The 12,435-nt window shown below is 58.7% G+C and overlaps 2 protein-coding genes across 4 annotated transcripts in view; one reads left to right on the top strand and one right to left on the bottom strand.

Moving 5' to 3' along the window:
* The first annotated feature begins 2,407 nt into the window (after positions 1-2,407).
* Positions 2,408-9,446, top strand: RRP36 (ribosomal RNA processing 36). 2 transcript variants are annotated; one of them, XM_042789796.1, is made up of 7 exons: positions 2,408-2,483; positions 4,768-4,906; positions 6,970-7,036; positions 7,884-7,988; positions 8,111-8,185; positions 8,299-8,416; positions 8,640-9,446. In XM_042789796.1, exons 1-7 carry the CDS (start codon positions 2,432-2,434, stop codon positions 8,777-8,779), a joined length of 696 nt encoding a protein of 231 aa, XP_042645730.1. In that variant the 5' UTR covers positions 2,408-2,431; the 3' UTR covers positions 8,780-9,446. The 2 variants fall into 2 exon arrangements, with proteins under 2 accessions (XP_042645730.1, XP_042645731.1); XM_042789797.1 differs by lacking the exon at positions 2,408-2,483 and adding an exon at positions 3,931-4,538.
* A 1,734-nt stretch (positions 9,447-11,180) lies between these two features.
* Positions 11,181-12,435, bottom strand: part of LOC104364936 (transmembrane protein 121) — a 3,100-nt gene continuing 1,845 nt past the window's right edge. For both annotated transcript variants that reach the window (XM_042789795.1, XM_042789794.1), the window contains exon 2: positions 11,181-12,435. This exon is cut by the window's right edge. In XM_042789795.1, coding sequence (XP_042645729.1) covers positions 11,705-12,435 — 731 coding nt within the window. In that variant the 3' untranslated portion in view covers positions 11,181-11,704.

The raw sequence follows: 12,435 nt of genomic DNA, 5'->3' as shown, positions 1-12,435 counted from the left end.
CCACCGCGCCGAAACAGCCACCCAAGGTTTGCCCGGAATGGGCGCCAAGCCTCTCTACGGGAGGAGCAGCTCCCCTCCGCATCCCCCAGCTCGCCATTCTCCCCCGAGCGGGCGGGAGGGGAGCGCCGTCCCTCTCCCTCCCTGGACGCGTCTCCCCAAGAGAGCTGGCTTTGCAGGTCGACCAAGAGCGCCTCCAAAGCTCGCCGGGACCAGATCAACGCGGAGCTGCAGGCGCTGCGCTCCCTGCTGCCCATCTCCGCGCGGGAGAAGGAGCGGCTCTCTTACCTCCACACCATGGCCCTGGTGTGCCTCTGGCTGCGGGGGGCTCGGCTCTTCCCCCCAGGTACCCGCGGCACCGCCGAACCCCACAACAGCTTGGCTGTGCGGGGAGCACCGCTCCCGCCCCATCAGAACGGTGTTTCACCCCACTGTGTGTGTGTGTGTGTGTCCCCTGCCTGCCGCAGTCTCCGCTCCTCCTCTGGGACCGGCCCTCAGCGCGGAGCTGCTCTCCCTGCTGCCGGGGTTCCTGCTCGTGCTCTCGGCCGACGGCAAGCTGGTTTACATCTCGGAGAACGTGGCTCAGGTCCTGGGCCTCTCCGTGGTATGGCTGTCCCACCGGGAATCCGCAGTCCCCGGCCCCGTACCTGCCCTGGTGCCTTTGCAGGGAACGCTGGCCTGGGGCTCCGGCGAGCTGCAGCTCCCGCAGTGCCAGCGTGCGGCCCGCCAGAGCAGGCACAGTGCGTGAACAGCAGCCCCTTCTTTATCAGGTGGAGCTGCTCGCCCAGGGGGACACAATCTTCGACATCCTAGACGGGCGGGCGCGCGAGGATGCCCGCAGGAAGCTCCTCCTCGCCCAGGAGGAGCCCGGCAGGGGTGAGGGAGAGGCCCTGGCTGGCTCCTCCGAGACGCTGGCCGCCCTGGGCGGGAGCGGCGCGAGGGAGGGGAGCCCCTGACCCGCTCGGGCCGGTTTGTTTCCCCGCAGAAGTCACCTTCGTCAGCGAGATGCGCACGTCCAAAGCCTTGCGGCTGCGGCACGGCGGGGACCGGGCCGTGGCGGTGCGCGGGCGCTTCATGGCCCTGCGCTGGCCGGGCCCCCCCGGCACCGCGGCTTTCCTGGCCCTCTGCACGCCCGTCGCCCAGTCGCCGGCCGACAGCGATGCCGGCTGCCGGGACGACCTGTTCCGGAGCACGCACGTCCTAGACATGACATTTACAGACGTCACGGAGAGGTGAGGGGCGTCCGGCTGGACACCTTCGGGCCAGCGAGGATCGCTTCCCTTCACCGAAGCCGTGCACGGGACGCGGGCGCAAAGACTCTCCCAGACGCTTCCCAAGCCCCTTCCCTCCCTCCCTCGCCCTTCCGCACCCCCGTTGTTTCGCCCTCTCCTCCACCGTGCGGCAGCCGCTCCTTGTTTGACGCGGTGCAGACCCTGCAGGAGGACTCAGTCCCCACTCCCTTCGTGTTCCCCAGCGTCACCTACCACCTGGGCTACCGCAGGGAGGATCTGATCGGTCTGTCGTGGTACAGCCTCCTGCACCCTGAGGATGCCGACCTCGCAGCCGCCCAGCACAGGCTGGTGGGTGAGTGTCGGGCCCCGGGGAACGTGGAAACCTGGACGTGCAGGGCAACGGGAACCACGCGAATTTAGCCCTGCCCCGAAAAGGATGGGGTCACACGAGGTCACCCGCCCCGCGCCGGTGGAACACGGGCGCCCCGCTTCGCTCACGGCGCGGAGGGGAAGGAGAAGCCCCACTGACCCCCAGATTTCGCGGGGGGGGGGGCACAACCTGACTGCGGCGTCCACCCCGCCGGGGGGGCAAAACTGCCTCCGCACCCCATCGGGGCTGCTTAGGGCGGGGAGGTGGGGGGGTGCTCCCCGCTGCCCTGCCACGGTTTTAACACACATACAATCCGCCCCCCCCCCCCCGTCTTTGCCCGCAGCGCTGGGGTCCGGGGCCGCGGCGGGGCCCGCGGTGCTGCGTGTGCTGCGCCGTGACGGGACGTGGGCCTGGCTCCGCGTGTCAGCGCGGCGGGACGGCGCGGGCCGCGCCATCACCTGCACCAGCCGCTGCCTCCGGTGAGGGGATGGGGGGGGGGTTAAGGGGGGGGGGGGGGTAAGGAGGGCAGCCCCCCCCCAAACCTCCCCTCACCCCCATCTCCGCCGCAGGGAGGAGGAAGCCGCCTTCCTGCGCGCCCGGCAGCGCCGGCCCCGGCCGGCGGGACCGCAGCTCAGCCGCTTGGCCGCGCAGCTCCGCGCCCTGGCCGACAGCCTCTCCCCACCGCCCCCCCCCCTCCCCGGGGCATCGGGGCGGCCCCCCGCCCCTTCCCCTTTAATAAACGCCCCTTTCTGACCGCCTCGCCCATTGTCTGCGCGTGCGCCCGTTGTCTTCCGCCTCTGCGCGGGGGGGGGGAGGGAGGAGGGTTCCCGGCATGGAGGGGGGTGAGGAAGAGGAGCCCCGCGGGGGGCTGAAGGCGGCGGAGGGTGAGCGCGATGGCGGGGGGGGGGTGGGGGTGTCACGGCCGCCCGTTCTCGAGGGGGTTAAATGGTTAAATCGTGGAATTGCTCGGTCCCTTCCCAGAGCCCAGCTCCCTCCTCCCCCCCCCCCCCCCCCCCCGCTCTGCCGGCGGGAGGTCAGGGCCGGCCGCGGCGTGGCCGGAGAAGCGGGAATTAATTCGCTCTCGAAAACTCAAATTTTGGCGTTTCGGAGATCAGGCGTTCTTTATGACAACACCAGACACGGGGGGGGGGGGGGGGGGGGGGGGGGGGGAATAGCTCCTCCTGATGTGTGTGTGCGTAAAGACAAAATCAACACGTGATTTATACTACCTGAATCACACGCGCTCATTACATTTTTTTATCATACTTGTAACTTTTCCAGGAACCCATTAGCGCACGTTAATGCCTCTCGCGCGTGCCTGTCGGAGGCTTCAGGTGGTCGCCGGGGGTTCCTCGGGTGAAGGCTCGTAGTCTTCTTCACTGTGTCGGCCAGCTGACCCTTCCTGCACGTATCCCTCGCCCCCCAGGCCGGGCTGCTCGGGTTTTGGTGCTGATTTGCAGCTCCCTTACCTTTACGTTTCCTTGCACCTGCTGCTGCGAGGCCGAGCCAGCGAGATTATTTAGCAGTTCCTTATCCTGCAGTTATTCTAACTGCTCCTCAACAGATTGGCGTTTGTTTGGTCCCACCTGCAGCGCAATGGTTAAATGGATTTAGTTTTTATTTCTGATTACCCTACCTTGATTTGATGGGGAAAATTAATTTATTACCAAAGTCGAATCTGTTCTGCCCGTGCTGGTAATCGGCGAGTGATCTCCCCCTGTCCTTAGCTCAACCCGGGAGCTTTTTGTTATATTTTCTCTCCCATCTGGGTGGGGAGGGAAGTAATAGAGCATCTTGGTGGGCAACCAGGATCAACACCCCCACCCCCGGGCAGGATGTGGTTGGTTTTGCTAGGCCACAGCTGAGGTGTTTTGTGCCAAGCAGATAGTATTTGTGCAGAGTTTTATGCCAAGGCTTTCTCCAGAAGGGAGGCAGTGCAAACCCTCCTGCTCCTTCTTGCCCCTGCCGCCATCCAGAGAACGGAATGGTGTCCAAGTGCTCCCTCCAGAAATGCTTTCTGATTGCTAGTCCTGAAACCCGGAGGTGTAAATCCAGACGGAGCTGTTGATAATATTTTTACACTGTGCTTATAAGGAGTGTGACTGTCACTGCGGGATATTAAACAGCAACCGAAAATTCCAGAAAACCTTGTGCATTCATCAACGCTTTGGGGAGAGTTGGTTTTGCTGTTTCTCGTGGTGTTTTTTTTTGCTGTTTCTCGTGGTGTTTTTTTTTGCTGTTTCTCGTGGTGTTTTTTTTTTGCTGTTTCTCGTGGTGTTTTTTTTTTGCTGTTTCTCGTGGTGGTTTTTTTTTTTGCTGTTTCTCGTGGTGTTTTTTTTTTTGCTGTTTCTCGTGGTGTTTTTGTTGGTCTTCTGGTCAGAGGACAGAAGGAAAATTTCCTGCGACGCAAGGTGTAAGTAACAGTGTGGGGAGCTCGCAGCAGGGCGAGAATATGAAACTGCTTTTTGGCGTTGCGGGGTTTTGCTCTTCCCCCCCCCCCGCCGGCGAGTCAGGCTGTAAGTTGTCGCTGTTGGTAGCGAGGCGGTGAAGGTTGAGTGTCCGGATTTCGGTCGCTCTCGGGCCTCTGAGGAGGTTCTGCTGTGGGAATCGCTTCGCTGCGGGCTGAGCAGAGCCGTGGGCGATGTGCAGCAGGGAGGGACTGTCCCTCCTCCCTCCCAGTTTTAACAGACCGAGCAGGCTACGTGGTTCTCCTGCGGCTTCTGGCTGGCCTCGCGGTGCGAGAGATGCGGTGGTGCCCGTGCGAAGGCGGTGGGACAAGGACAAGCCCGTTGCAGAGAAGGACTCGGCGCTGAGAGGCGATCCCTCAGAATTTACGATGTGACCCAAACACAGCCCAGCGCAGAGCTCGTGTCGCTCTCGGCGTCGGGTAAAAACGTCGAACCGGTCTTGTGCGTGCTGCTGAGCGGAGAGAAGCAAAGGCACGTCGGGGGAGAGGGGAATTATTCCCGTGCTAAAGGCTGCGGTGATTAACGAGGGAGAAAGCGAAGGCCGAGAGATGCGTGGGCTTCTTTCTGCCGCTGTCTGGATGGCAGCCCTGCGCTCGTGTCGCTGTCTCGGGCTCAGACATCCCTCCTGGTGGAATCTGGGGGGGGTGGGAAGTGCCTTGAGAAGCTGTTCAGTTCAGGTGTGTCCTGTGCTCTCTTCTAGATCAACGCCTCGTGTCTTTTGAGGAGCTGCTGCAGGCGCAGAGTGCTATGAGGACGCGAACGCGCAAGCAGGTGACCGGTGGGAAGAAAACTGCAAAACCTACCAAAGCTATGGCGAAGCAGCAGCAAGGCAAAAAGGGGTAAAGAGGTTCTTTTGTGATCGGAAAAGTGTGCGTGTGTCCTCTCCGCACTCCAGAAATGAGGCTGGGAGCTCCTCGTAGCATCGCCACTGCCTTGGAGCTGGTGTCGGTGTCCTTTAAGGTGCTACGCAGTGGTGCTTTTCACTATGGGGTTTCATTTGGGAATGATCTGTTGCTCTTTCAGAGCTCTTAACATCCTATCCCGTTCAAATCCCTAGCAGCCACCTGTCACTCAATAGTTAAATCTGCACTCAGTTCCTCTACACCCTCTGTATTAAGGCATTTTTAACCCACGGTGTGGTATGCTTCTCTTCGAAGCTGTATGATTCTGCTTTTTACCTGTGTCCCCTGGGCCCACAAGTAGTTACCCTGCTGTTTTCTAACCCCCCTCCAGCTTATCAGCACCTTCTGCCTGGCTCCTGCTGGCTGGAGTTGCAGTGACAGTTCTGGAATTTCCTTCTGTTGTCTCATCTGTGCCTCGTCTGTGTTGATTTTTATCTTTTTTTCTCCTCTACAGTACTTACCATCACAGACCTTTTTCCTGTCCTCAGCGGTCTTTACATCTCCTGTTTGCACACTCTGTAGGTGCTATTGATGTGGTGACTATAAAATGCATTCAACGCAACAAAAACTATCAGAACCTTTTACACTCCTCCCCTGGTAACAACTGTTATACCATTACCCTTCATTTGCAGTAGTTAGCTGGTTTTCAGTCCTCAGAGTCATAGCTAAGCGATTTGAATAGGTTTCCTCTGTTACGCTGGCATTCCCTAACCTATTCCTGAACCTCTGCTGAACACGTGTTTCTTCTGCCATAAACAGTTGATTAGAATGTTTCTGCTTTGCCTTTTACCCAAGAGTCTGGGGGATTTTGTGCGGTGCAACATCTTCGCAGAGTGTCTCTTATTTCTGCCACACAGTTTGCATAGTTCTGCTTTGATTTAATTCCCCTAATCCTTTAAGGGATGCGTCACTGTAAATCCCACATGCTGTTTCTTTGAAAGTTTTTGTTAGGGAAGTGACCTTCTGAAAAAAAAGGGGCTTAAGGGAAATCCTCTGGAACTGAGCTGGCTTCAGCAGCGCTGTGTAAAGCTGACTCCAGAGCATTGCACAGGGGTGTAGCCACATCAGTGGACATGAAATGACACAGAACGCTGCCCTAAGTGGGAGCTGGAAAACTTACTTATGACTGGGGGGGGTTGTTTCAGTTCCTGCCCCGGTGTTATTGTGTTGCTGAATGCAAGTCTAGTGCCCACGTTGTGGGTACTCCAGCGGGTGGTCCGCAGGTCTTTTCATGTTTCTAGTAACTTATCTGATACCCTGACAAATAGCAGGACACGCTTCCCAAGGAACGTGGGGAGAGTAGCATCCCGCTGTGACACCTTATGCTGTCCCCCCCGTACACCTAAAGCATCGAGCTCTAAAGGCCTGTGTTGCAAGGAGGACTTGTTCACTTCATTGGTTGTCACCATGGTCCTCGTGGTGCTGGTGCACGGTGGAGTCTCTCCTGGGATACGTACCGTGAGCTGTAAGGCCCTTATTCCTAGGGGCTGACCTTTTCTTTACTTGTGTTACGGCATGCTTTCTCGCTGAGCCTGGCCACAGTAGAATTGGCCTGTCTTTGTAACTACTGGGCCAGTGCAGAAATTCTCAACGTTGATCTCACCTTTCAGCGTATTAATCGAGAATGGATGAGTTGGTGAGCCAGGAATAGGAGAGGGTTGTTGCATGAAGAATGAAAACGTGGAGAGGAATAGTTGAGTAATTTACTGATGCGGGTGGTGGGTTTTCGCTTGGTACGGTGGGGCTGTATCAGGTTTTGTGTAGGATTGTTCTAACGATGCAGTTACAGATCATTTGGTTGTAGCAGCCTTCTGTAGCTCCTGACCAAGCCACCTCTTCCCTCTCTAGGTGTCGTGGTGAGGATTGAGTGGGAGAGTCTGCTGTTTCAGCACTGTGCAGTAATGTTCTTCCGAGGGTCTGGCTGACCTCCTGACACATTAGTCTGGGCCTCGTTCTGTCCTCTGCTCCTCTGAAGAACATTTTTTTTTTCTCTTTTTCAGGCCATTGGAGATGTCTGCCAAGAAGCCTGTACCTTTTCTGCGACAAGTCGTCTCTGTGACAAAGAAGGTGGGTGCTCCCCCTCCCCAGCTCAGGTGCTGGCTGCCCTTAGCAATGCTAATCGGGCACAGACGTGGTGATGGGGCTGCCGAAGGGGACGCAGGCTGTTTCTGAAGGACAGAGCTTGGGCCACGGCTCGGTGAGCACAGGGAGCGCTAACACGTCTCTGGGGAGGACAAGAGATTGGGTGCAGGAGGGGCTGCTCTCTGTACGACCTGCTGCCTTGCACAGTGCATGACTTGGGTCTCAAAAGTTCGAGTTACATCTTCTAGAAACACCTGAGGAGTAACGGCTGCCACCAGTGACAGCTGCTCTGCAAGCTGTGCTCATTGCTCGGGACTAATCGCATTGGAAGCTCAAATGCCCATCCGGTTTCTAATCTGAATACGACTTTGACATCATTGCTGGATCATCTCAATATGTTACTTTCCACAGTTAGGGATCTCTTTTTGTGTGCGTCTCTTTGTATGGCCTGACCCGGGTAATCTGTGAAAAATCTAGGTAGGTTTGAATTCCCAGTCCCAACACATGTTCAGCCAGCCCTTGGAGGGGGTTGCAGGCGTTTGGAGGCAGCACTCCTGCTGCTCTTCCTTGAGTTGGCTTCTCCGGGGTGGTAGACCTGCCTATGGAAATGCCTGTTGCTTGGCAGACTGGAGGCAGGCGTGGTGACTTTGGGGGGGACTGCCACCTTGATTGCCAGACTTGGTCTTTGCCAACTGCAGATGCTTTCGGTGGTGGGCGCATAAAATCGCTAGTAGAAAAAAGTGGCAAGGTCTCCTCCGTGGAAGGAGAGCAAGCAGGCTATTAACGGGGTAATCCTGGCCACAGCTCTTACCTTTGCCTTCCTTGCCTTCAGGTCCACAGAGACCCTCGGTTTGATGACCTGTCTGGAGAGTATAAGCCTGAAATATTTATGAAGACGTACAGCTTCCTGGACAACATCAAGAAGCAGGAGAAGGAGGTGATGCTGTGCGCCTGTCCTTGGGCAGAAGGACCTTGTTTGGCAGGGGCAGCTTCTGCAAAGGCCTTTCACAGTGGAGGTGGCAGGCAGGGAGTCACGCGGCTTTTTGCTCTCTTCTTCAGATGGTTCAGAAGCAGCTGAAAAAATGCCAGAACGTGGAGCAGAAGGAGAAACTCCAGCAGCTCCTGAACCGCATGGTGAGTTCAGCACAGCACCCTCCTCTTCTGTGTGGCCGTGCACTAGAAGAGAGGATGTGTGACCTGAGGTCTGCCTCGACACTGGCTGACACAGGCCCGTCCTTTCTGTACAGACACAGCAAGAACAGGCACAGAAAAAACAGCAGGAACGGAGAGAGAGGGAGCTGTCTTTGAAGAGACAACAGAGGGAACTGGCCAAGCAGGGAAAGAAACCCTTTTTCCTAAAGAAATGTAAGTGCTTGATGCTGCCGGGGAGACCTAGAGGGGATTCTGCTGAGAGGCCTCCAAGCACTGGGAGTTGTCCCTAATGTTCTAGGGAGCTGTGGAGGGATTGTTCTAGCACTGGTGCTCAAGGGACAAGCCTTGCCTTGAGCCAGGGAGGGAGAGGTGAGGAGGGGCTGGTCTGTAGAGATGATTCAGGCTTCAGTTTAAAACCTCACTCTCCTCTCGGCAGCTGAGAAGCGGAAATTGGAGCTGGCCGAGAAGTACGCAGAGCTGAAGAGGAGTGGGAAGCTGGAGAGCTTCTTGAACAAGAAGAGGAAGAGGAATGCCATCAAAGACAAGCGCCGTCTGCCCTCACAGAAGAACTCGTGACTGCTGGACAGGCACTGGGACTCGCTCTGCCCTGGCCAGGTCTGGAAGGTGGCCCCCCCCCTCTTCCCAGTATTTGCCTTTCACTACCGGGATGCTGTTAGGCAGCAGAGCAGAGGCTGAGCTGAAGGAAATAGCGCTTTTTTGTAGCTGAAATGCCCTTTTCGCTTGTGGTTACACTGTGCCTGGGTGGTGGCAAGTCTGACTCTGTCCTTGCACTTGCTCATCCCTTCCCCTTAGTTAGGAGAGCATGAGCCCTACCCTGCGTTGCTGGCTCTTCCTCCAGGTCTCACTGAACACCAGCTGGGGTGGGGAAAGGACCTCGGGTACAAAACCTGCTCAGAGCAGGGCCAGCACCGACTTCGGACCAGGTTGCCCAGGGCTTCTTCAGTTGGGTCTGGGAATGCCCAAGGGCAGATCCCACCACCTCTCTTGGCCTCTGCTCCACTGCTTCTAGTTCTCAAGATGAAACTGGGGTGTTTTTCTCTCCCTCCTCCAGGGAACCTGCCTGGTTTTAGTCCATAGTCACTGTCTTGTTCTTGGTGAAGTGCCTGGCTCTGTCTTCTCAGCAGCCTTGTCATAGATCTGGGGGGGGCGGGGTGGGAAAGGGGTGCTGTTAGGTCTCCCCAAAGCCTTCTCTTCCTGAGCGTGAATAAATCCTTTTCCTTCAGCCTTTCCTTGTGGTGCTCCAGTCTCTGACAGCTTTCACATCCAAAACTAGAGTCAGCCCAGGGGACCAACATCTGCATCGTAGGGGCCCAGCCTGGATGCAGTATCTGGGTATAGTCTCACCAGTGCCGAGTAAAGGAGAGACTATCGCCCCCCCCCGATTGATTTTACAGGAGTTAATGCCTCTCTCCACCCCCTGTTTGACCACCAGCTCTCTTCTTTCTCCTCGCTCCTGATTGCCCCTGTCTCGGGGGGGGCTGCGCTGACAAGGTGGTGACGGGGACGTGACCCGGATGATCTGACACGTCAGAGCGTGTGCTGGGAGAGTGCCTCAGCTGTGCTGGGTGTAGGTGGGCAGCTGGTGCGTGGGGCCTGGGGACGGGCCTTGCAATGAGCAAGGAGGAGGAATGATGAGCAACTCCATCACGCCCACCCCAGGGTGTCGCAGAAGCATCTGCCCCCACTGAAGTTCCTGTGGGTGAAGCGAGTTCTACTCTGGTGACGGGTTTTAGCGTAACTGGGGGAAGACAGTAGAAATGGGATGTGCCAGCTCGGCTGGAAACCCCGTGGAAATCTTCAGCTGCCTTTAACCTGCCCGTGGCTTGTTGCTTTGCAAGCTGCCTGGCTGCTGCTTCCTCTCGCCTTGCGCTGTGGGATGCAGAGCCTGCCGCATCCTTGAGCCTTCAGAGGAGAGTTACTTTGGGAGCGGTGCAGCCGCACCAGAGCCCAAGGCTGTCCTGACCCCTCTGTGGCATCCGTCTGCTGTTTGACGATAGCAATTTTTAACGAAAAGCTGAACAAACCTCCCCTTGTACTTCAGTGCAAGAAGGGAAGAGGAGTGGGGCTTGGGCGGGCTGGAAGGTGGCTCGCCCCTGTGTCACTGCTGCTGGGACCTTGCCGAAGGGCCGTGTCCTTGAGCCAACGTGTCCCCATCCCCAGCTGCTGGTAGGTCCTGCCCAGCGGGGAGCAAACCTGGTGTCTCCTCGAAGCGGTCCCGCTCTCCCCTCCCGCCCTTCAGGCTTCTTCCCGCTCGGGCCTGTGCGCCTGCCTGCGAGGAGGACACCCTCGCTGGGATGTCGCCCGCTTCTGTTCAGCCCGGGAGCGGTGAGGAGCAAGCCGACTGACCTCCGGCAGCTCGGGGAGCCCTGGGGGCATCGCCCAGCTCCGCCAGTGTCGTGGTGGCACTGGGTGTTGGGGCGGGTGGCAGCATGGCAACGCCAGCTCCAAGGGCAGGAGATGCGTCCGCCACCTCGAGCGCTTTCTGCTGCCGGGGGAGCCGCTCTTCCCCGCGGCCTCCCAGCCTCGAGGAGTCAGTTGGGTTATTTTCCTTCTATTTCTAACGCTGCCCTGGCAGTGTGGCCGCCAGACCTGCTCCGGTTTTCCTTCGGGGTGGGGTGTGGGGACGTGCTGTGGTGGGTGTCCCGGGAGAGGGCAGCCGTGGGGCACGGCTGGCGGCACGGGCAGCGGTGGCTGACGGAGCTGCTCTACCTCCTTCCCCAGTGACACCCTCAGAGCCCACCAGACTCTCCCAAGGACCTGCCCCTCCTCTCCCAAATGTTGGCCAGGAGGAATGGCTTTCAGACCCAGGTGCCTGAGATGCTCTTCCCCAGGCCTGGGTGGTCACTGGGTGAGCCCCCCCAACCCCAGATGTGCTCTGCACCCACAGCTGGACGTCCAGGCCCCCACGGGAACTGGGGGAACCTGCCTGCCGGCAGGGACACAGACAGGAGGAGGCTGCAGGGCTCAGGTCTTTTATTGCAAAGAGGGAGATACGAAAAAGGATGGTGACCCCCCCTCTGGGCACCCCAGGCCTGCAGCTGGCTGAGAGGGATGACGGGGAAGGGGGTCCCCGGCTCGTGCAGCAGGGAGCAGGCTGCTGCCAAAGCACCGAGGGGGGAGGTAGGGCCAACCACACCAGTACTGTCCCTCTGCAGCCCCCCAGCTGAGCCTGGGGTATGTGGGGGGGGGGGGGGGGGGGGCTGCCTGGCCCCAGCCAAACACAGCGGGCAAACCTGGCCTCCTCTGCCCATCTCCCTCAGTGGGGTGCTGGGGTCCCGAACTGCTCCGCGGCTTTACAGGGGCTGCTCCGAGAAGGAGCAGCTCCCCTCCTCGGGGAGCAGGGGCAGCTTCGCCCAGGGAGGGAGGGCGGGAGCAGGGTTGCTGCTCTCTGTCCGGGGTGGGGGGGCTTTAGCAGCCCGCCCCGAGCTTCCAGGTCCAGCCAGGCGTGGCGGTAGCCAGGCTGCTGCTCCTGCTGGCTTGTCATCTGTTGTCCTGGGCCAGCTCCTCGGGGCAGGCGGGCTGGTCCCGGGACGCGCGCAGCCCCGGGGAGGGCTGGGCCTGGGTGCTGTGCTGCAGGGCCAGGTCCAGCCCCAGGGGCACGGGGTGCCGGTGCCGCTGGTACTGCACAAACGTACAGACCTTCAGCCCAATGGCCAGCATGTTCTTGCCCATGAAGATGCTGGAGACCCGGGCGTCCCTGAAGAAGACCATGTTGCTGCCTCTGATGAAGAGGGTGGCGATGTTGACGGTGAGCATGCTCAGCATGGGGTACAGCATCATCCGGTGAGGCATAATGCCGATCCCTTGCATGCTGATCTCACAGAGGGACACGCAAGGGAGGACCAGGAGCAAGATGTAGCAGTAGAAGAACATGATGCCCTCAGCCCAGAGTGGCAGCCCCTTCTTCTGGGGCTCCCACAGGTTGGCCTGGATGTCCAGCACGTCCAGCATGTCCACAATGACCCAAAAGAGGCGGTTGCGGAGATCTTCTTTTTTCTTGAATGTCCTGACGTACTCCATGTGCTCCGTGGCCGCCAACAACATGTAGAGGGCTGGGATGCAGATGGAGAGCAGCAAGGTGAGTGCTTTGCGGGCTATGAGGTCCAGGCTTTTCCGGTCAGCTTTATAGTTCTGGTATACAAAGTAGACTTTGATCTCCAAGACGAAGACGTACAGGAACCAGAGGATCATGGCGTAGCCCCGCTTAGCTG

This window comes from Tyto alba, unplaced genomic scaffold (genome assembly GCF_018691265.1).
Source record: "Tyto alba isolate M040663 unplaced genomic scaffold, T.alba_DEE_v4.0 Super-Scaffold_16, whole genome shotgun sequence".
In the NCBI taxonomy this organism is placed as follows: domain Eukaryota; kingdom Metazoa; phylum Chordata; class Aves; order Strigiformes; family Tytonidae; genus Tyto; species Tyto alba.
Note: the sequence above shows the minus strand (reverse complement) of the source record. Positions and strands in the feature narration are given on the sequence as shown.

Excerpts from the sequence above, each read along its gene's own strand:
- RRP36 (XM_042789796.1), top strand. The coding sequence starts at position 2,432 with ATGGAGGGGGGTGAGGAAGAGGAGCCCCGCGGGGGGCTGAAGGCGGCG. Across the intron at positions 2,484-4,767 it reads GGGGCTGAAGGCGGCGGAGG|ATCAACGCCTCGTGTCTTTT; the intron begins GTGAGCGCGATG and ends GCTCTCTTCTAG. Across the intron at positions 8,417-8,639 it reads ACCCTTTTTCCTAAAGAAAT|CTGAGAAGCGGAAATTGGAG; the intron begins GTAAGTGCTTGA and ends TCCTCTCGGCAG.